Genomic DNA, 22832 nt, shown 5'->3' with positions numbered 1-22832 from the left:
GACTACAACAAAATAAAGTAAACGAAAGAAAACATTGTATTTATATAATTATGTTTATCAACTATTGTAATCTACAGATACATCACGGTTTTTGTTTATTTCAATAATGTTATCAAATTCTGCATAAACGATACAATTAATGGTGCTAGTTAGAGCCGAATCAAAGCGTACTTCTATCCGAACACTTCCATGTCTAACAAGATTCCAATGTGAAGTTGAACTAGCAGATAAATCTGGGGTTAAATCAAAACATAACAAACAATAACCTCCACCATAATCTGTTCTACTTATTCCATTACCTTCGTTGTGAAAATGAATACCAGTTCCGGAAAATAAGGTGTGATATGCCGCCGCTATTAAACCAGAACTAAATGACGGTTGTAATGTTTTAGAAGGAATTTCATGACCATCTACAAACAAACTAAATGAATTCATATTATAGTTTTGAAAATTAAATGGATTCAAAGCTAAATTTCCATTAAAACCTGAATTTGATACAAATCCAATAATACACCGTTTAGGAATTTGTCCGAGAAATATATTATCCAATGTTTTACCCTGGACCCCTGATGGTATTGTGAGAACCTTAACTTCTGCTCTCGTAATGGGGTACTTCGCAGTCGTTGTTGCCAATACTTTTTGATGGGCTAACAAAACGCTAGGATTTATTTTTGTTCTTCTAACAATGAGACTAGCATCTGTTATTTGTACTTTATATTTTTTATCTTGATGACAAATTAAATTAAACGATTCTTTTGATCGGACTAACTTAATACGCAATTCAACGCCATTTATCAAGAATTTCTCTTGGTTAAATATATCGCCATGCAAATGTCCAATCATTTCCACTTGCTTACTCTCTTTGATAAATTCTAGTCTTTTCTGAAATCCTTTGTTGTTGGCGTCAACGGTATCCATAAAATCTGGGGTATCCTCATACCATAAACCACAAGTAAGATGGGTTTTTTTGGCTGCCGGTCCATAGTTGAGAAGATTTTCCATATAAGCACGATAAGCATATGTATTGTTTGGGGGTGATATGAGTTTTTGATTTAAATATACATCAAGTTGGTTGAAAAGGGAATGTAGCCAGTTATTGGTGGGTCCAACTCCGGCATCTGCTTTTAATTTTGTCCCATCTTGATTCAACACTTTAGCAGTAATATGTAACATTGTGTGTGATAGATCAATGTAGTCATCTCCTGATCCAGGTACTTGAAATTCAATGGGACCATCATCACTTAAAGATGAAATTGGTTTGTAATGAATCCAATGTCCGCTTTCAATACTTGTTTGAGTTGATGGAAGGGCAAATATATCTAATTCTGATTTTGCACATTCACATGAATGACTGTGTAGAAATGACATTATTTAACTTGAAAATATATCGTTATTTTTATTATTATTTTTACTTCCTCTTCGTCGCGATGCTTTTCGAGTAATGAGCGGTTCTCTTCTTTTATTCGACATTTTATACCCAGATCCTGACATGAGAGAATCAATTTTTTCATCAGCCTTTCTTTTTAGGTTAGCGCTCGCTTCCTTAAATCGTGATCGAATGGAACTATCCATAGGACGAGAATTTACCATATCAGATAACAGACCAACCCCTGCCCCTAAGGTTTCTTTTCCAATGGTTTTTAAACCGCTAGATAACAAAGGGAGCACTGATCTAAATAGTCCACCCAAAAAACTGCCTATACCATGTCCTCGTTGGTATGGAACTCCCTTATAGACAATACCTATCCCAGAGCCGGCTTGGTGTGAATAATAATGTTCGTAAGGACAAGAGACTGACGATCTGTTGTAAATCATTTTACTCGTTGAAAGTGTAGCTTCACGCAAGAAGATCCAAATTGAAATGGTACTCTGACACCAGTCGTTGTTCTTATATCTATTTCAATTGTATCGAACTCTCTTCGTAAAACTGGTACATAATGAGCGGGTGAGAAGATGTGAGTTTTATAAGCTCCATAAATGAACTTAGTTGGATCTAAAGGTATTATTCTGAGTAATGAAGTAATAACATCTCCGACTACTTGTGGATGTATTATATCAGTATAAACAAATATTTGAGATGGTAAACCTAAATATAAATTTGCGGGGTTTTTTCCTAATGCATTTTGTTTTAAATTTGTTCTCGGTTTGAAACCCAATTGCAGACTTAGTATCGGAGTTGTTATGATAGATGTTATTTCTTTATTTGTTGTTGCTATTCCAACAAGTTTTGTTAATCCATCATATCGAAATTTTACGTTATTTTTTAACTGTGGGTTTTCATTAAACGCTTGAAGAAAATGATCTATATTATCATATGTAGTGGCTGGTATATGAGTTTTTATATCCACTATTTTTGTAGTTTTGTCGGTGGGTGATACCACCGTTTTCTTTAAATAAATGATGTTTTCGTGATCTTGAACATTATACATGGAACAAGGGTATTGAAATTCCACCAACCCAACTACCCATTCTCCATCCAATTTAATGGTCTTTGGTAATTTAGTTAAGAAATGTGCAGTCGTGTTATCCGTGTAGTAATCTGATGAACTATTACTTAACAAAGTTAGATAAAAACTATTTTCACTCATATTTTCTTTAAGTTTGATTCAGGTATCCAAGAATTAAATTTATTAGGATAACCTTGCCACTTAACTAGTATTTCCTTTCTGCCAGCAACTCGACGCGAGCGTATTATTTTATCAATTTTATACTCGTTGGAGGGGAGGTAAGTTACCTTTTGTAATTCTTTAGAATAAAATGTACCAATGATGGGTTCACCTTCTAAATCCTTTATTGTATAAACAACTCGTGGCGATCTGTTAATAATCGAATCAATAATAAATATTTCATCACTCCAATTACTTTCATAACCTTTTTGAAACACATGCTTATATTTAGTGATTCTAACATGATCACCTACATTTAGTTTTTTAGTTTCTGATGAAATTTGCCTATCTTTTTTGCGATCATATAAATTACACCAAACAGTCATAATATTATTAGAGCTAACATCAACTGGACGCATTTTAATGCTAGAATGATAGCTATGGTTGTAAGAATGTAAAAGATCTTGTAATATATTTGTGTAGTTATATGTATTCTTATGAGTGAAGTAACGCCACATTTTCATTTTAAGTGTTCTTTGAAACCTTTCTACTATACTTGCTTTAATGTCGGGGTTATTAGTGGTATAATAATTAATATTTTTGCTCTTAAAGTAATCTCTAACCGCCTTTGAAACAAATTCTGTACCTTTATCAGATTGGATGTGACGGGGAACAGAGTTGGCTTCAGTAAATATGCTTTCAAAACATTGTTTAACAGTTGCTGAATCCTTCTTCTTCATGGCTCTTGCAAAAGCATATTTACTGAATACATCAATAACACAAAGAATATATTTGTACCCATCATTATATTGACTATAAGTACTCATATCACTTAAATCGGCTTGCCAAAGTTCATTAAAGTTCGAGAGAATGTATTTATTTCTAGTAAATCGTCTATGAGTAGGTTTATGCAGCGTGTACGTATCTTGAGATTGTAACCATTTTTTCACTTCCTCTTTGTTCATTTGACCTTTCATTTCCTTTGATAAATTATTTAAACTGCTATAGCCAGCTGGATTAGAGACATCATAGTAGATTCTGTTAATGTCTAATAAGGAGTCCATCTTTCCCACTCTATTTTCTTTCCGGATCGCTTTTGCTCCCGTGTAGCAAGAGGTGTAGAAGTATTATTATCTTTATCTGTTGAGGCTCTCGTCTTCACAGATGTGGAGGGGGTAAAGGGTTCAATCAAAGGAGTACCATTAATAAATGCTAAATTTGTAGGATTACCTATGCATGACCTAGGCACTTCGATATCTTTTAAAAGTAAAGCAAACACTTCCCATCCAATTGGCTTAGGACGTTTAAGACATCTAACGGTGTCGCTTACCAAATCAGTAATATTACTATTTTGAATGGTTTGGTTATTTATAACAACTTCACCAGTCTGTTTCCACCAAATTTTCGGTTTACTTGAAACAATGTAATCTAACAACGTTCGAGCTTTTTTTTCATAAGATTTAGGTAATATGTTTATAATTTTTGATGGACTAATTGGCATTAGTTCTTGATTTATTTCACCAGGTGGTGTATTAAACGATGACGGTGTAGCTGCTTCAGTAACATTATCTGTAACTGACTCATTATTTTCGTTCTCCTCCTTTTTGTTCACTTTTGTTTTTATAATATCATTACTTTCGTTGATGACTTGATCTAGTCCCTCCATCACGATGGGTATTCTAAACGGTTTTCGATCTGTTTCAATAAAATGTAGAAATCTTTGTAATGCTTGAGAATATAACGTCCACTTTTCGCGATCATTCATTTTACTTTTAAGGATCTTTTGCATCTCTCCATCTAGCCGAGATGAGGAATTTTCGGGTGGACTCTCATTCCGTTTCAGTCTTTCAATAAAATCTGATTCTACTAATAACATTTTTTTTGTGTTTTCCATTTTGTTTATGATAAAGAGTTCACTAAAGCACTTAAAACTGCACCTAAAATAATAGGTAGAAATGCACCTCCTTTTTGAACTATAACAGTTTTTCTTATTTTATGTTTCCCTTTCGAAACTAATTTTCTTAAAATATCTTTATATTTTTTTAGTTTCGTCTTTTCTTTTTTTTCCAATGGAATTTTCCCATTTAGGACGTTATAAATACACTCACAAATAATGTTGATCTCTTCATCGTCACAAGATTTAAGTAACGCAGTACGATATTTGGGTTTAAGCAACTGCAATGCTTCAAGTAAATGTTTATATGTGTTTACTCTTGCATGCATCATGTAGAACTGACTAAAATATGCTGATTTTTATCATATTTAAACCCCTTTTTAGGTACATACACTGTGCAATGCCCATCGAACGGAAATATTTTTGTTTTGAAACGGCATATGTCATTTGTATTTTGTTTCAGGTCAATCATGAGGTAACCATGAGCCTCCTTTGTAGCATCTTTGTAGGCTTCGTCCACAAACTTTGAGTTTTCTGGGTAAACTTGTCGTGACAGGTAGCGTATTTGAGTTTTATCCCTGGGATTTTTAAAAAATACAATGTAGCTTGTATTCAATGAAATATCACGTTGACCTCGACCTTGATGAAATATGTTTTGTGTAATATAAAAAACACTTAAGTTTCTATGATGACTACCTTTCGTAAAAATGTCAACGATTCGTCCATCTGATTCTCTCATCAAATCATCTATAATAAGAAGTTTAGGTTTCTTCCCATCAAAAATTGAAAAATCTGGTATTCCTTGACTATAATTTACATTTTCCAGATTGTAGAGAGGTTGCATTTCATCATAACACCAAATGATTTCATCAAATTCAACATTACATATCTCTTTGGAGTTATTCAAAAAGTTTGTGACAAATTGAGTTTTACCACAGCCACTAGGACCTGCGACAATGGTGGTGAAAGGATGATAAAAGTGAATCATTATTAAATATCGTAATCTATGTGTATGTGTGTGTGTGTGTGTGTGTTGGAGAGTGTTGATATGTTAACGGATGGACTTTAAATGGTAATATTCAGAAAGATGATTACTATTTAAACAACTCAGATATAGTAGAAAAAAACAAAAGGCTAACGTAAAAAAAAATTTATTATATGATCACACTTTTAACATCAATTTTTTTTGGTTCTTATTTACAAAACTACCTTAAAAGATACAATAAAATAAAATTCATACATTTTTTTTTTACATGTTATATATCTTAAAAATTACATTAATTTCATTACAAAAATTAATTACAAGTAATATCTTAAAAATATACAATGTACAAACAATAATTTGGAATTCGAATGTTCTGTGTGATTAAATTACAACTTTGAAACTTTTTAATTATTGCGGTATTTTATAATGACCCCACGCAAGAGTGTCAGAAGAGTTTTCTAATAAGAATCGTTTTGTATCTTCATGCGATAATGATATTTTATTTATTTTTTGAGTGAATATTATATGTTTTATAGACTTAAATCTTAACATTTGAGCGCGTTGCAAATTTTTATTAAATAAACACGTTTTGTAATTGTCAAGAGTAAATTTTTTTGTAACACATTTATTGACTCCTTTGGCTTTTGATAAAACACCGTATTTTTCAGTTTTCTCATCATTCTCGTCATATTTTTCAACATCTAAGGTATACATTTTAGACCTCAGACCTACGAATTCTTTTAAAATTCTACCATTATTTTCATCTTTGAAAAACCCTAATCGCTTTTTATTTATTAACGGAAAATCATATTTATTGTTAGGAGGATAGTCAGATGTATCAAAATATAAATTAAGGTCTGATTTTATATCTGCGTAATAATTTTCCGTGAAAATTTGATATACTAAGCTATCAGTATCTGTATAAAGAAGCTTAAGATTGTCTGGATATTTGGTTTTCATGTAGCTGTAGTGAAAGTCATACATCAAAGTTTTTGATATATCTAATATGCAAAATCCCAAATAAATCGGTTTATTATAAAATATTTTAGTTTTATTCAACTGAACGGCCACTAAATTCTCAGAGAATATGGATAAACTATGGAACTCGGGTTTCGCTATCAAAGATTGAACCCCCTGCGTTTTTCCTCGATTTTCCCAGTTATTTAATAATTTGACATTTACACGTTTTGCAACATTTTCCATGGTCTTACCGAACACTGAATTATTCATTAGTTTAAAGAAATCTTTTTCAAAATCAGATGATGCCTGTGATCGCATGTGGGTGTTCAAATCTATGTAACTTTTTAACCACATAGACTGTTGAAATTTAAGAATGCGATGGATTTTACTCAATTTCAAACCATTTTTTAAACACTGTTTTAGATTTCTATAGTGAATGACATAATTCGTTTTTTTATTTAAATTAGGAATTAATTTTTTTTCTTTGGAATTACCCAAACAAACGTTTTCAGGACAGAATGGCAAATCTGAATGAGAGTCATGCAACTCGTTAGGGTATTCGAGATCAACTTCTAAAATTAAACCATGATCAGCGTCATCAGATATATTAAAGTCAGTATCTGTATTTACCCATTCAAATTTACCGGTAGGAAGACATTGAGACATAGCCCACCCGTAAAGGTTATTTGCATCAAAGTACATAAGAAATGACGATGGGATATTATGATTATAATCTGACAAAAAAATATTATTAGCCTTCGCATATCTATTACTACATTGTGATATGCCACCTCGAATATTTTTCGCTATAAAAGCTATTTTATCGATATCAGTTAGGAGTTCTAGTTTTATTTTTGTAGTTCTTAACATTGCATCCCAACTTAATCCCGGAGCAGTATAATAATGAGCGGGGTCTAATCCATACGTCTTAAGACAAAGGTTTCTAAAATTTTCAAATATATCAGTTAGTAATAAAACATCAGTTTTTAAATATAAATCAGAATAATCACCCATATTTTTGCATTGAAAATGAGACCAAACATCTTTTGCGTGATCATAATCCTCCTCTGAGATTTGACTATCAGACAAGGAACTAAAGAAATCATCTTTAGAGGGAAGAGCTGTTAAGTTTAAAGAATCGTATGATGACATGTGTTCATATGGATATACACCCTTTCGTAATAAGCGTTTAAAATCCTCCTCGCATGAAAAATTCAATTTTAATTCATGAAATTGTTCAGGCAACAAGTTTTTTGCCAATTTGTCAAGACTACTGGACATAAATTTAAGAGAATCAACAAATCTCAATTTAACTGTGCGATTATTTATTTGCAAGCTCTTAGAAAATGAAATGTATTTCTCTTTGTTCTCTGGAATCAGTTCAATGTCGCCTTCCACCAAACCAAGCCCATGCACTATAAAATGACTATCATAGTTACACAAATTATGGAAAAATACAGGTACAAAATTAGGTGCCCTGTATTTTTCGGAACAAAATTTATGTGCCACTCCTTCATAAAGACCGGTATGGTAATTATAGGAAATGAATGAATCCTCGTTTAAATTTTTATCACAAATATAACATGTACTACTCTGAGAAATATTCACATTATTTGCGTTAGATAAAGGCAATGGAGTTTTTACAAAAGTATTTCTCCTACAAATGGCCTTTAAGTCTTGTTCCATATACTTCATAAATTCCTGGGTGCAATTTTTGCCTTTATATGTTCTGTACACTGATAATTTATCATTATAAGAACATTTAATGTAGTATCCAAAACTATATACCTCATGTTTTTGTACATTTGTTGTTGAGGATGTAGTAGGATTAATTTTACCTGTTTGAATCGGGTTTAGAAAGGCCTCGAAATCAGCATAAATAACAAAAGGTACCCTTAATTTACGTTCATAATTATCGAAAGTAAGTATATTGCAGGAAACGTTTTCATTGAACCAGTTTTTCTTTTTATCCTGTTCTGAAGGTAAATGTGTACAAACATGGAAACAATCGTTTCTTTGATGATTCATTAAATTGTCGCGAGTTGTAAAGTTCGACAAACAACCATCACAAATATGTGCGGCATGCTGTGTATTTGATAATTGTTTAGATACTAACCTAGATAAATTTTTGATATAGCAATAATGCCCCTTACTGTCTTTGGATATGTACAATAAGTTCAAGTGGGTAGCTTTTTTGCACTTTGTTAAGTGTAATGGGCCTACTACGTCATGTATTTTACTTTTCGAATTGTATTCAAGACCAAAAACGTTTATACTTATATCATTCATTTTTTCAAATTTCTGAATATCTCCAACTTTAAGTGGGAAAGTTAAATTTCCAAAATTTAATTTATTTTTATGCGCTATATACGATTTCGTAGTGTTTGAACGATGACTTGTAGGTGGATACAAGCCTGACAATACAGCCCATTTAAAACATTCATGATCACTATTTTTTACATTAATAACTGCTTTTCTGTTCTGAATATCACGTGGTAATTCGATATAGGAAGAACCACGCATTGGATTAAATTTGTTTACATTAACATCTAGATAGTTAAATTTTACTAAACTCCATCCACTATCTTTTCTCTCAAAGTTAAATAATTTTGTTAATATATCTTTAACAACTGACTCGAAAATCTCATCTTTGTCGCTACTAACATCAACTACATTGTTACATAATTGGAAATCAAATGTATTATTTACTTGTTTGGTCTCTTGAGTAAAATCCGCATTTAAAATAAAGTTTACTTTTAAAGCATGGTGATCAGTGAGGGAACGATCCAATAATGCAAAGATTTTATCTTTATTTTCTAGTAATATAGATTCGGGAGTAAATGGTTGGTGAACATTTTCATTTAATAGTATTCTGTAAGTGGCCACCCTATTCTTAAAAGCATTTTCAATTAACTGAACATTAACCCATTCAATGTCAGCCCTTAAAACATTATTTTTGTGAAGATTACTATTTAAATGATTTTTAAAATATCTTTTAGAGACAAGCTTATTACACACAGAACATTCAATTTCATGATTATTATTTGTACTCACAATGACATCGGGAACTGGTTCGGATGATGTTGATGCGACAGGTTCAGCAGCTACTAGACGGTTTTTCTTCGACAAGAATTCTTCAATCTCCAAAACTGCACCTGTTCTTTTTACTCCCCGTCCTATTTGAGAAGATCTATAACAATACAAAAAAAAAAAACATAAATATCTTAATGTCAGATAAAATAAAAATAATTACTAAAATGGTTGGTTGTATATACTAACGTAAGTCTTTTCGACACTGCTGACAATAGGCCTGCATCATCAAAACTCCATCAATCACATCTGATGTCTCAGTATTCCCCTTGGAATTTTTGATGTGGCCATCACATGGTGTATAATAAGGTATAATATCAGAATCTTCCAGTAACGTGTGAGGTAATTTGTTTGAAATGTGCCACATCCTTATATTTCTATGAAAAACTTCTAAAATAAATTCTTTACTTAATTCCTCAATCTTATCACGAGGTAAAGTGAGACCAATATGATAGTAAGTAAACACCATTATGGAAAAGGATATCACAGTACAAGCACGGCACCAAAACACTGAATGATATGAACTCGAGATACCCCGCTTATATAACCAGTCCTCTCCCACCCCACGTTTATCCTAACAATAAGTGCAAGTCACAACAAGTTAGGAACCCATCCTTTGTTAAACAGGTACTGGTTAAGAGTTATAGACATGTATGAACAGGAATATTTTTACTTACGCCTCTCGATGAAGTTGGCTCACAAGACGGGCAGCCTCGCATAGATCTTCATTTTCTTCTATTTCTTCACAGAGTCTGATAAGTTCAAGATCGTAGACATCACAGCTCAAAGAGTCCATTATGAAATGAGAAATCATACAGTGCTTTCTTTCATTTAAATAGTTGACTACAGGTATAAGATTTCTAAGAGTGGGGACTGCAACCTTTACAAATGAGAATGTGATACAATAAAAATAATCTGTTACATGGAAAATGTACTTAAGAGGTAAAAAATGAGAAATACGTTAACACAATCATTAAGCTACTACTATCATTAATAATTATAACTATCACTGTTTCTTATTATCTATAAAATATTTCACACTACTGTCCTTAGAAGCTAATTGTTTTGTTATGTTATAAATAATATTTCGCGTATTTTGTAGCTCCAAATCGTCTTCCAACGCAAAATATTTCAATCTGAAGTCCGCATGCTTCCAGTGTTCCATGGGTGGGACGTTTTTAATTGTTTGCATATCATATATCTCGATTTTAATCAAATGTGATGCATACGCCCCGTCGTCTTGTCCGGATGATAAGTTTGCAACACCGTCTGGTGAACTTTTGCTCACATTCGAAGACCGTTTCACAATTTTGGGTTGCTTTTTAGGTCGTTCAAAGAAACTATCGATATTGTTTCCTGAACGTTTCTTTGCGATGGCTTGTTTAACTTTGAAACCAAGCGTACCCTCTTCATCGCTTGATTCGTCTTTATTATTATCCGGGTAGTAATAGTTCTTGAAAGTATTTTCAGTGAACTGAAACAATATAAAACAATAATTTACACACTGTCTACAATCTTGATAATTAAAACACAAAGAACACAAGTGAAAACAAAACAAAGTAAGTTACGGTAATAAAAGACATACTTACATCCATTGTTGGGTCTTTCTATAAACACTTAAACACTTCACTGTTGAATTAACACTATATTTCTATATACTGCAATAGATACAAGGAGCTCTGATACAGAGGACTGCCACGACGGTAATACTTACTCAAACTCATTTCTCTTCGGTTTTTATACTGTGTCACTATGACCAAGGTACAGTACCGTTAAAATCATGTCTCAACAAGTTCATCTAATACACGCTCTCTTTACTAAAACCCAAATTCAAAAGCATAATAGGAAACAATAAATCCATTGTCAGTATAAAATATAATAGATGTCTACCAATAAAGCAATTATGCTGTTATAACAATGAATAGCAACGTAAAAAAATGTTGACGTATTAGACTAAATCATGTTGAAACCAGTTGACACGTCTCGTTCTTTTTTTTCAATCACACAAAGTAACATGTCTCAACAAGTTCATCTAAACAGACGTTCTCGTTACTCAAATCCAAATTCAAAAGCATAATATGAAACAATAAATCCATTGTCAGTATAAAATATAATAGATGTCTACCAATAAAGCAGTTATGCTGTTATAACAATGAATAGCAACGCACAAGAAATGTTGATGTATTAGACTAAATCATGTTGAAACCAGTTGACTCGTCTCGTTCTTTTTTTAAATCACTCAAAGTAACATGTCTCAACAAGTTCATCTAAACAGACGTTCTCTTTACTCAAACCAAAATTATAAAAAAATAGGTATAGGAAACAATAAACCCATTGTCAGCATAAAATATAATAGACATCTATCAATAAAGCAATTAAGCTGTTATAACAATGAAAACAAGTGCACAAGAAATGCCTCACACGCCTCGTTATTTTTTTAAATAATAGAAAGAAACAAGTAACTACGAGTTTACTTTATATCGGAAGACTAGGTGAAAGCAGGTTAGTTTGAAATGAGAAGGTTTTCGAAGAATAAGTTAGGTTTGGTAAAAGGTTAAGGTTAGTTTAGGCTGCCAAAGTCTAAATAGTGTAAATTCTAGTCAGAAGAAGGTTAGAACTGTATTCCTTATAAATCGAAATAGCTCCAAGAGGTAATAAGACAATGCGGGTTATTAGAGTTGATAGTTAGAGTACCTATGCATCACAAATAAGTACCTATCGCTAATACCTATTGCAAATAGCTATTGCTAATACATATTGCAAAATACCTATCTCTAATACCTATCACAAACACCTACTGTATACACACATAAAGAAGGCATGAATGGAGACGTCGGTGGGTTAAGGAAAGGGTCCAGGCAGGTAGTATGCTCGGTAACACAATAGCGCGCCCGAGTCGAGATCGAACAATAGAAAAGGGTCGACGAGCCTATTGTTACCGTGGTGAACAAGGTGTATTGTTAAATTAGCGTATTTCGTAAGTCCCTGAAGGAGGCGCCGGGCACTGCTGGGACCTAGCGCAATCAATTCAAATGGGGGGCTTTTTTTTTTTTTTTTTTTTTTTTTTTTTTTTTTTTTTTTTTTTTTTTTTTTTTTTTTTTTTTTTTTTAGGTTCAGCATGGGCGGTGGCTCGGCCCTGGGGTCAGGATCGGGGACCACTGAGAGGCGGGGCCAGAAACGGCGAATACTTTCTACTATCATACACTATTCCCGGTATGTCTGAGAGTTATAACTGTTATAAATAAATAAATAAATAAATATTAACATTTCAATAAAAATTATTTTAGATAGACGTTAACCAATTCGAATGATATATAATTAACTATAATTACAATGTTTAATGCATCCCATAGGGTCATACACAAACTTAGGTACACAATTTGCATTACGAGTATTGTACTTGAAAGTTACGAACCAATAATTTTGAGAATCTCAAAAAATACTTCAGGGTGTTAAGTTCTGAACCAGAAATGAGGCTCCAAAATCAACAGCTTTGGGCAGGTACCTACAGTCTTATTTTGATCTTCGGACTATGTATAACCACTTTAAAACGTAAGCCTCTGGGAGTCTGAGCTCTCAAATAGGCACATTATCTATCTCCACTGCAACAATGACTAAAGTATGGACGCCAAGCACGAACAAGTTTGTACATTGACCCGTTATTTCCCATGATGCCAGCTATCAATGCCACTGTGCGAGCGGACAACAATACAGGGTAATTTTTGGACCGTTGGTAGGCCATAACAACTTTTTCTATGGGACCAACTCCGAAATCATAAAATTTTTTAGGCCTTTTCATACATTTTGGTCGAGTGAATGTCGACGTTTTCTATGGGTTTTTTTTTGCGATTTCGGGTTTGGTCCCATAGAAAAAGTTGTTCAGTATAACTTACCTAATCACCTCGCACAATATAGCTAAAGGTCCAAAAATAACCGTGTATATCATGCGCGTGCGATAATGACTGGCCAATGGACGAATTTCTTCGTGCTTACATCCTTACTTTGAAACATGACTTTATTTGATTGTCAGTCTTAACCATTTACACGTCTCTGCTGGACATTAAAGTCGCATTGACCCTCTTGTGGCTACTTTACTTTGTTTTGGTGTTTTTCTGTAATAATAATGTGAATGCCAAACCGCTACGATACTGTTTCTGGAAATGTTTTATTGTGTATTTTTTGTTTTTTTTGTAGGTGAAAGAATTAAACGATTTGATTCACGGTTTGACAATTAAATTAGTTAATAGTTCGTATGTGGGTCAATAGTGTAACTGTTTGGACGTGTGATACAATACGCCATAGGCTATGGGCCATAGCTTACGCACTTTCACACGCTTTGTGTCTCTGATAAATCTAGGCATGTCTTTATAATTATTTGTGACGTTCCACGGCAAAAGGTACCTTGTGGCGGCTGGTGCTTACGTCGCATAGCGCCGCAATAATATTGGAGCGGGTTTAATAATACCGTAAGCGCCAACCGCCATAAGGTACCTTTACCCGTGGGACGTCACATTTGACTAAAATGATTAGTCTCGTCCCGCGAAGTGTTGGTTTTGGCATGACAATCATGTTTCGGCCGAAAATTCGGCTTCGACCAAACCACTGCACCTTTCGGCCGTGATAAAACTCTATTTTCTGTAGTATCCAGCCGAATACTCGGTTTCGGTTTTGGCAGGTTTCAGCATTGACTGAAGCGTTAGCAAAAGTCTCCGTTTTGACTCTCTCAGAGCCACTATTACAGTCAACTATAAAAGTATGGGTGCACAAATCATCTCAAAAATTTGTCCCATAGCTCTATGTCAGCGAATTAAGACACACAAGCACAGAATAAATTTAATAATAGTACTAGGTACAGAAGACTCACTCTCTAACAAAACGCGTCTGTTACGATCAGCACAGATATGGCCGCTAGGTGGCGACAGCGCCACGCGCGGCTTATGGGAAACCCCAAAATTGGGGCCGAACAGATGTACTTTTAGCTACCTGTAGCAAACCGACGAAATCGCGGAGTGAGCCACGCCTGACACAAGTACATATTTTTGAATAAGTTGGCTACACCCATATTTTTACAGTTGATTTGTACAGTCGCCATCAGATATATAGGAGCGGCCAAGATGCTCACAAATATATGGACACGCCTCTATGTCAAGGCGTTAGAGTGCGTGTTCACTATTTTTGAGGACCTCGGACGTTCCGATATATCTGATGGCGACTGTAGGAACCTAATTATTTTTCGACCGGATGCTAGGAAGACCGGAACCTACACTTAGCATGAGCAGTGAGTCCCTATAGGCCCGGCGTGCAATTGCCTATTTTTTTAGAAAACCGATGACAGTTGTTATCAAACAATGTGTGTCCGCAAATTTCACTTAGCACTTACGTAATTTTTATATTACTTTACAAGATCGATGTCAGATTTGAACCAATGCGGTGTTGTTTTATAATCGCAGGTGAAACTTTGTAATATATGAGTAAAATTACCAAGTAGAATTACGAAACAATCGTAACTAAATCTAACGGGTAATACACATTGTAACAGGTAGCTTATTAATCGCTTTATTATTACTTAGGTACTTAATTTTACTACTTGATTTTACAGTGCATTGGTGTTAGCTGTAATGCTGTAAAATTTGATTTCAATAAATATCAATATCAATAATTAATTAGGTACATACCACTACTTCTTGAATAATACTTTTATAATTAACTACATAACTATTTTTTTTATATAATGTTGCAATTACATTAAATTTGCAGATACCTGTAACCCTAGGCACAAAACAGATCCCTAGGGTAGGTGCGTGTACTTATATCATCATCATTTTAGCCATATTTTAGACTCCAGTCGCCTATTGCTGAACATAGGCCTCTCTTTATGTACCTACAGTCCACGTCAAAGATATGTTTACACTTTTCGCCTTATTACAAAGGAGTAAGGTGCAAAAGTGTAAACATATCTTTGACGTCGACTGTACCTACTTATTATCTATTTGGAAGTATTCCTAGCAATATGTACTTGCTTACAATAAGTGTCTACATATGTATATGAATTTATTGCAACCGTTCCGCTTATAAAGTACCTACACTTACACGGAACGATAGATACATTATGAAATATGAAATGGCTTTTCACACAGCGCCTAATTATCAAAGATTGCACGCGGCATAAACTACAGTTAATCCTAGCCACATCAACATCACATCAGTGACCGCGAGATTACAGCGTAATATATTATTGTAAAGCCCCCTCCAGACTATGCGCGTGAATCGCGGGCGAAGCCGCGAACGCAAGTGTGGCGTCGATTTCGCAGAATGTTCACGCCTTCGCGCCTTGTTCTCCGTTTTTTGTCGGTATTTCGGCCCGCGTCAAAGGAGACGCGAAGCGCGAACTTGCAAGACTCCACATTACACAATATTTTGGCTCCTCTGTGGCAAGATAAATATGAATTATATATGATTATATTATATTAAGCAGCTATATTTTACGGTTTTACAATAAAACAAAATGGAAAAACAGCTAAATCACGTATGATGCCATAGATAACTAACAGTTAAACTGGATCAGCTGATGCTTTTCCGCCATCTTGCCGCAAACCAAACTGCGAAATCGCCGTGAAGTGTGCGAGTGTGGAGTCATACGTCAACTTCGCGATATGTTCGCTCCGCGACGTCGCGGCGCGATTCACGCACATAGTCTGGAGGGGGCTTATGAGCAATGACCAAAACACATGCTCATTGCTCGGTTTGAGTAATGGGTTGTAGGCATTATGTTAGGATAATGTTAATGTTTTTAGGTATGTTAATAATAACATCGTTACACAGCATAGCAATTTCAGTTCAGTCATTTTTGAGGTTATTTTTAGATTTTGCCGCCATTGGCGTTGTACGTCAGTACCGATTTACAAAACCGGTATTTTCCGAAAATTACGGTTTCTTCGGAATCGAAATTATTTCTAATATAAATTGACGGATAGGAGACAATCATGTAAAATTAACAGGTCTGTAAATGTATATGACTTTTTTTTTGTAATGCTAACGGTTTATGTTTTTGAATTGAAAACTTTTTTTTAACGTTTACAAAGCTTGGTCTATTATAATCAGTTAATGTAGTTGGTCAAGCAGATCTTGTCAGTAGAAAAAGGCGGCAAATTTGAAAAATGTAGGCGCGAAGGAATATCGTGTCATAGAAAATTTTAAAATCGCACCTTTTTCTACTGACAAGATTTGCTTGACCATCTAAAATTTAAATATTATTCAACTGTAAATATGTAGTATATTAGGTAACTACACATTATTTTTAAACATAAATTCGCAATAAGTGTAGGTAAAAAAGGTAAGCCACTTTTTTTGACCACTATACATAATATTACAATAATACTTGAGTTTTGTTTATCTTATCCATCCGAAAACCACGTTCACGACGTAACTAATTAACTATTCGTTAATCTTGTAATTAATGAATCGAATGAAGACCCTATCATCACATGCATTTACATACAAAAACATTTTTGCTGGCGCCATAAATCGAATATTCAACTAGTTATTGCTTGAGCAATTTGCGTTTACGTTGTCAACGCCAATTAAGCAATTATACATTTATCGTACGTAGATAGTTACGTTCAATTTGTAATTATCCGATGCTTTTTGTATTCGATTTAGTTGTATTATTAAAAAAATATTATGAACAATTCAAGACACATGGAACCTAATTAAACAGCAAATTTTCAATTAAGTAAGCCAGACAACCTTCGTAGTGTGACGAACTTTTTGTTAACAGCACCTTGACCAAAGAATATAATACACACCTTGACGCGTTTCCAAATTGCATTCTTTCAGTGAAACAACACCGCGACATTAAAGTCAAGAACGTTTGCTAAAGTAGCAATCATCTTTATTATCGACGTTAAAATGGACGCATGTAGAGTACCATGGCTTAAGTGGCGGTAAAAAGAAGACGAAATTATGTTCATAACCTTCTTGCTTTGGATAACGAATATTTCCGCAAAAAAGTATGTGTAAGTACAATTACATCGCTTTTTGGCAAAAACAACCTATTAAACCTATATTACTTTCTCAGAATTCACACCAGATTAAAGAGCGGCCACATTTCGGCCCGCTTGTTAGATAACGCTTAATTTACGTATTATAATACCTCCTCCATCCTGTCATAGGTTTCCGCCTGAGGTCTTCCTCGCTAAGGCCATAAAGGCCGATACACGCGAGGAACCAGGCGGTCACTATTAGGTAACAAATGACGATCACTCGGAAAGGCAGCAGTATCACTGTGAATATCGCCGTCTGGAACAACCGGAAATTGTGTTATTACTGTTTACTGCAAGATAGTTTCAATCAATTTAGAAAGTTAAGCATATAAAAATTTATAACAAGGCAAATGTCCAAGAATTCAATTCAAAAATGGAGTGTGATTTTTACGAATTGTCGTCTAACATGTTAGATTAATAGCACCACAATTTGTCTAGCTGTTAAGCCCATTATCTAGTTAGATATTAAATAATTTTTCACCACACACTTGACTAAAATAGGCAAGAGAAAAATATTTTGGACATAAACGCATAGGCATTATTTAACTGCTAAAGATTAATTAACAGTAGTTATATACAAATAGTTAACTAGATGGGGGAGTAAGGAGTTAATAAAATCATACCATTATTATTACTTATTTACGAAATGTCTCAACTGTCAAATACTGTGGCCTACAACGGTATTCAAAAGTACCTATCCATAATGCATGCATCGAGCCGAGCGTATCTAGGTTTTCGTCAAATAAGTGCCTAATTTTACATGTCATGCTCACTAAAGCGGACGGTTGATTTTACAAACGAGTTTATGTGTTTGCTTTTAGTGTGAAACCAAATTCCTAGCCTACATTATACTTGTAAGAATATAGTGATACACACAGCATTAGAAAGAAAGAAAAGAATATCATCCATCACAATCAAGGCGTGAAATGGGGCTATTGTCGTACTTGTCGTATTGTAAGATACAAATGTAGACCTCTTTAGTACAGATGATAACTTGAGTAGACCTAGTTTAGTATAATAGTCTTTAGAAATCTGACCGATGACGTACGAGGTATTTGATATTTCAAACTATTCTTTTCACCTATTATACCTATGCATTCATTGACTTACTATAAAACGACTTTAGGCTTTTAATCCAGATAGCGAAGCAAATAATCTCGTCACTAGAAGCTAGAATGACATCGATCGAGCAGCCCAGTCAAGCATAAACTCTTCTGAGGAAACCTTACATTTCTTGGAATTTACGCTTTAATCGACACTAAACGAATAAGCCAGGCTTATGCTATCTTTGGGGGTTGGTAGCGGCATACATGCTGTCCAGTCTACATCAGATATATCGGAGCGTCCAAAGTACTCAAACACTTCTGATAATGCACTTTAATGTCTTGATAATAGAGGCTTTGTTCAGATATTTATAAACACCTTGGCCGCTCCGATATCTGATGGTGACTCTTCAAGTTTAGATGACTCAACGACCTTCCCTAACATTGTCGATGCGTTGTGAATGCGATGTTTGGCGGCTGTGATGGAAAGAATCGTACGCACGGAACAACTTTCTCTCCGCGTTAGAGTAATATAACTGTTTGTGCAAGTACTTTATAGGGGCTTTCGAGCTAGGTAAATTATAGTGATTATATAAATTGTGTTTTTCCAAGGCAGAAATGAAAAGTTATCTCTAAAAATAACGCCGTCGCTGTTTATTCAAACAGAAGTTGCAAACATTATAGCTGTTATTTTTTGTGCTAATATTGGAGTTTATCAGAGATTAATTGGGATAGTGTTGTATGTTGTCAACAATAGCTATGATTCATTACAATCATTACAATTGAATTAATATGCTATTCAAATATAATTCAAGGTTTTCCTGATAGAGCAGTATGTTATTTGTTATACTTATTTGGCAATCGCTTCTTCAATCATACCGTGACGTTGTTTTGCATATTTATTTATCATTTATTACAGGCATACATAATAATAATATACAAATTACGGCTAATTATACAAATTATAGAAAAAAATCGAAGATATTCTAGGTACCTACTTAGATAGAAAATAATGCTGATACCATTTTATGCTTGTACATGCGTCTGTGTTCAAAATTATTTTTCTTTAAACAATCTCTTGCGTGGTAAATTAAAATTTCGAGTCTGCGCTTTAGCGTTAAGTGACTCCTGAAAATATTTACAATCAAACGCTTGCACCTACTTATTAGGTGAATTTTCTATAATTTTTCATACCTTTATTTTATCATATGTGTTATCTAATTCCAATTTATGCACAAAAGGGTTCAATATTTCGGCGCGCATGCCGTCAGATGAGAAAGCGCCGGTTTCACTATGCATTTTGCCATTCATTTTCACTAAACAAGGAGCACAAATTTCCTAATACTAGGAAATCAATCAAATTGCACTATTACACTCATCTTTCACATATGAACCGAATAATATCTTTACACGATCCTACTCTTATTTTTTAGATAACTTGTTTTCATCGAGATTATTTGCGTTGAATGCATACGTACATTCCCCATCGAAAGTAAGCTAAGACTGGTTGTCAATGTTGTCATGTACTTAGTTGAGATTCAACCAATAAGAGTCATGAACAGGCGGCTTCGTCATTGGTTTAAATTTTGACAGTACCATCCAGACCGCAATCGACCTGTAGCCGAACAAAAACGACTACAACCGAACAAGAACGAAAATGATTTCCTTTCCTCCCCCGTATAATATCACACGACAACGAGGTAGCAGGGGGCGCTACTATCGCATTATGTGTCAATAGCATGACAATAGTCAGTACCGGTTTTTTCATACATGGTTTGGCACAGTCACAGCACTAGCCGTCATCAATGTTTACAAAAATAGCTACACGTGTAATAAACAAATATTTATCTTGATTAATTTCATTCGGAATATTTGTAATTATTTTTAACTTGAACAAATTTATATCGTTTGTTATTGAAGGCTGGTATTGAATAATCCAATAAAAGTAGATTGAATTTTTAAAATTCTAAAAATGCTTGCATTGCATAAAAACATTCTTCGTAAACGGGTCAATCAGTCACCGTGCGTGCCGTGCTTGTGTGTGTGCGTATATTATTTTGTCTTGTTTTAATATTGTTTTGCATCTAAAAGATAATAAGTTACAGTAAAAACAATCGAGCTAACACTGAAAATGTATTATCCGTACCATGGAAATGAAAATACAAAAGCAGATAATTGACTTCTTTTCGTTCTTTGAGGAATTCCATAACGTTTCTAAAACGTGTTTGAAAGATTGCCAAAAGTGCGCAGTTACTATAAATAAGCTGATTTATCGGTGTAAAAACATTAGAGAGTGAGTTGTTTTTATGTAAATGTATTGTATTGCATATTTATGACTGGGTATGTTACTTATTAGATTTCGTTTTCAGTGCCGAGGTGACCCAGACGCCATTGGATGAATTCGATGGTCTGCAGGGCAAATTGTGCGCGGCTTTACATAACCTTATATCTGAGGAAATACATGAACTTAAATGCAATTTGTAAGTACGTTATATCGACAAGAAGTCCCCGATTGAGTGAATTGTAAATTAGATTATTACACTTTTTAGGTTACCTATCAATTTCATAATAAAATATCATGTTTGTATGATATGTGATTCTCATAGACTTAGCTTTGAAATAGTAGTACAAAACTCCTTAGGTTAAACTTACATAATTAGTGACAATTGTACACAATGATGTATCACATCTCATGACAGGTTTATTTTATCTCGTTTTTATTTTCTTTTAAGGTGCACCATAGAAGATTTATTTGATAGACTGTGCAGCAAACACAAAGTCTTCCGTCAGAGTTGTGAAGAATTAGATTATACAGAACAGAGTAAACTTATCAAAGGATCCCCCCTTCAACCTCCGTTGCAGCAACTTCTTGAGTTTGCAGATGACGCACTGACCTTCGGAGGTCAAGTTTGCGCTCAGATAGAAACTTCTATAAATGTTCTCACATTTAAAGGCTTGAAATCAGATTCTTTAGTTGAAAATTTTAAAGTTTCTAGTGAGTGGAGCAGACGCATACCAGAAATCATAGCTTATACCTCATTCTGCGCTGAAAATCAAATTTAAACATGGATTTACTAGGTTCAATCTTAAACTCTATGCAAAAGCCACCTTCAGCGAGTGAAGCACAGAAAAATGCTGCCAAAAAGCAGAAAGAGGCACTTGAGCGCAAGCAGAAAGAGGAAAAAAACATGTTGAATAGATTTAGAAAGAGAGTTGAAGATAAAATAAGTGATTTTGTTAAAGACGGGTCCAAACCACACTTAGCATTTGAACCGATGGATCAAACGTACCGAGCAATAATTAGAGATGTCGCTGAAATTGCCGGCCTTCAAGTATTTTCATTTGGGCAAGATGGAATTGATAGATATTCAGTAGTTTATACCAAAGAACGCCCACCATCGGAAGATGAGTTGACGGTACGGAGAGCGGGTGGCATTTGGGACGAAGATAAAGCAGCTGAAATGGCTAAAGAACGTATTAATAGACAAAAACTGGCAGCTTTAGAGTCAGAGGAAGAAAAAAATAGAAAGCGCAAGCGTGGCACAGAAGAACTTAGCGGTACATTTTATAAACAAAAGTATGCTCATTTAATCGGTGAAAATGCAGCTTTAGGAGCCGCACAAAAGACAAATATGAATAAAAGTTACGGAGAAGTTCCGAGTGAGAATAAAAAGGATCAGCGCTCTATAGAACAGACCATGGCAGATATTAAGGCTAAGAAAATGAGAAAGGCAGAGGCCGAGGCAAATGAAAATCAAACTTGAGTCTGATTTTACAAATTAAACGAAATCCAAAATATGCAATATATAAGCAACTTTTGGACCATGCCTCTTAGAATAGTTGTGTGCATTGTTTTTTCTCTTTCTATCTCACTGTACTATCTCCAAGATAACTATGCATCATAACATCTTTCACTGAAACACATATTAAAGGGTTATTCCCAGCTGCTAGGCCTTATTACAACTGGTAGCTCAGAAAAAAAAATCCAAGGTAAGGACGATAGGCATGAAGAATTACGTAGTGACCCTCCTGTTTCTATCTCTCTGTCCCACTCGTACAGTGACATTGGCCGCCGGCATCGTGGGCGGGACGGCAATATAATTATGCGCATGCGATAGAGAAAAATACAAATTTCTTCGTGCTTAGTCTTTACTATAGCCTCGTAAGGCCCAATGTGCATTACAATGTACACTCTGTTTCAATCAAATTTGA

The 22832-nt window shown here is 34.3% G+C and overlaps 2 protein-coding genes across 2 annotated transcripts in view; one reads left to right on the top strand and one right to left on the bottom strand.

The window, feature by feature from the left end:
• The window catches only part of LOC134668778 (lysophosphatidylcholine acyltransferase), a 60978-nt gene extending 40718 nt beyond the window's left edge, over positions 1-20260 (bottom strand). The window contains exons 1-2 of the mRNA XM_063526237.1: positions 19815-20260; positions 17688-17833 (exon numbers count right to left, since the gene is read on the bottom strand). Coding sequence (XP_063382307.1) covers positions 17688-17833; positions 19815-19931 — 263 coding nt within the window. The 5' untranslated portion in view covers positions 19932-20260. The remainder of the gene's footprint in view (positions 1-17687; positions 17834-19814) is intronic.
• Positions 20261-20651: 391 nt separating this feature from the next.
• On the top strand, positions 20652-22532 carry LOC134668761 (sperm-associated antigen 7). The gene is made up of 3 exons (XM_063526217.1): positions 20652-20913; positions 20990-21100; positions 21353-22532. Exon 3 carries the CDS (start codon positions 21686-21688, stop codon positions 22382-22384), a length of 699 nt encoding a protein of 232 aa, XP_063382287.1. The 5' UTR covers positions 20652-20913; positions 20990-21100; positions 21353-21685; the 3' UTR covers positions 22385-22532.
• Positions 22533-22832: the final 300 nt, after the last annotated feature.

Source organism: Cydia fagiglandana, chromosome 11, assembly GCF_963556715.1.
Source record: "Cydia fagiglandana chromosome 11, ilCydFagi1.1, whole genome shotgun sequence".
Classification (NCBI taxonomy): domain Eukaryota; kingdom Metazoa; phylum Arthropoda; class Insecta; order Lepidoptera; family Tortricidae; genus Cydia; species Cydia fagiglandana.
Note: the sequence above shows the minus strand (reverse complement) of the source record. Positions and strands in the feature narration are given on the sequence as shown.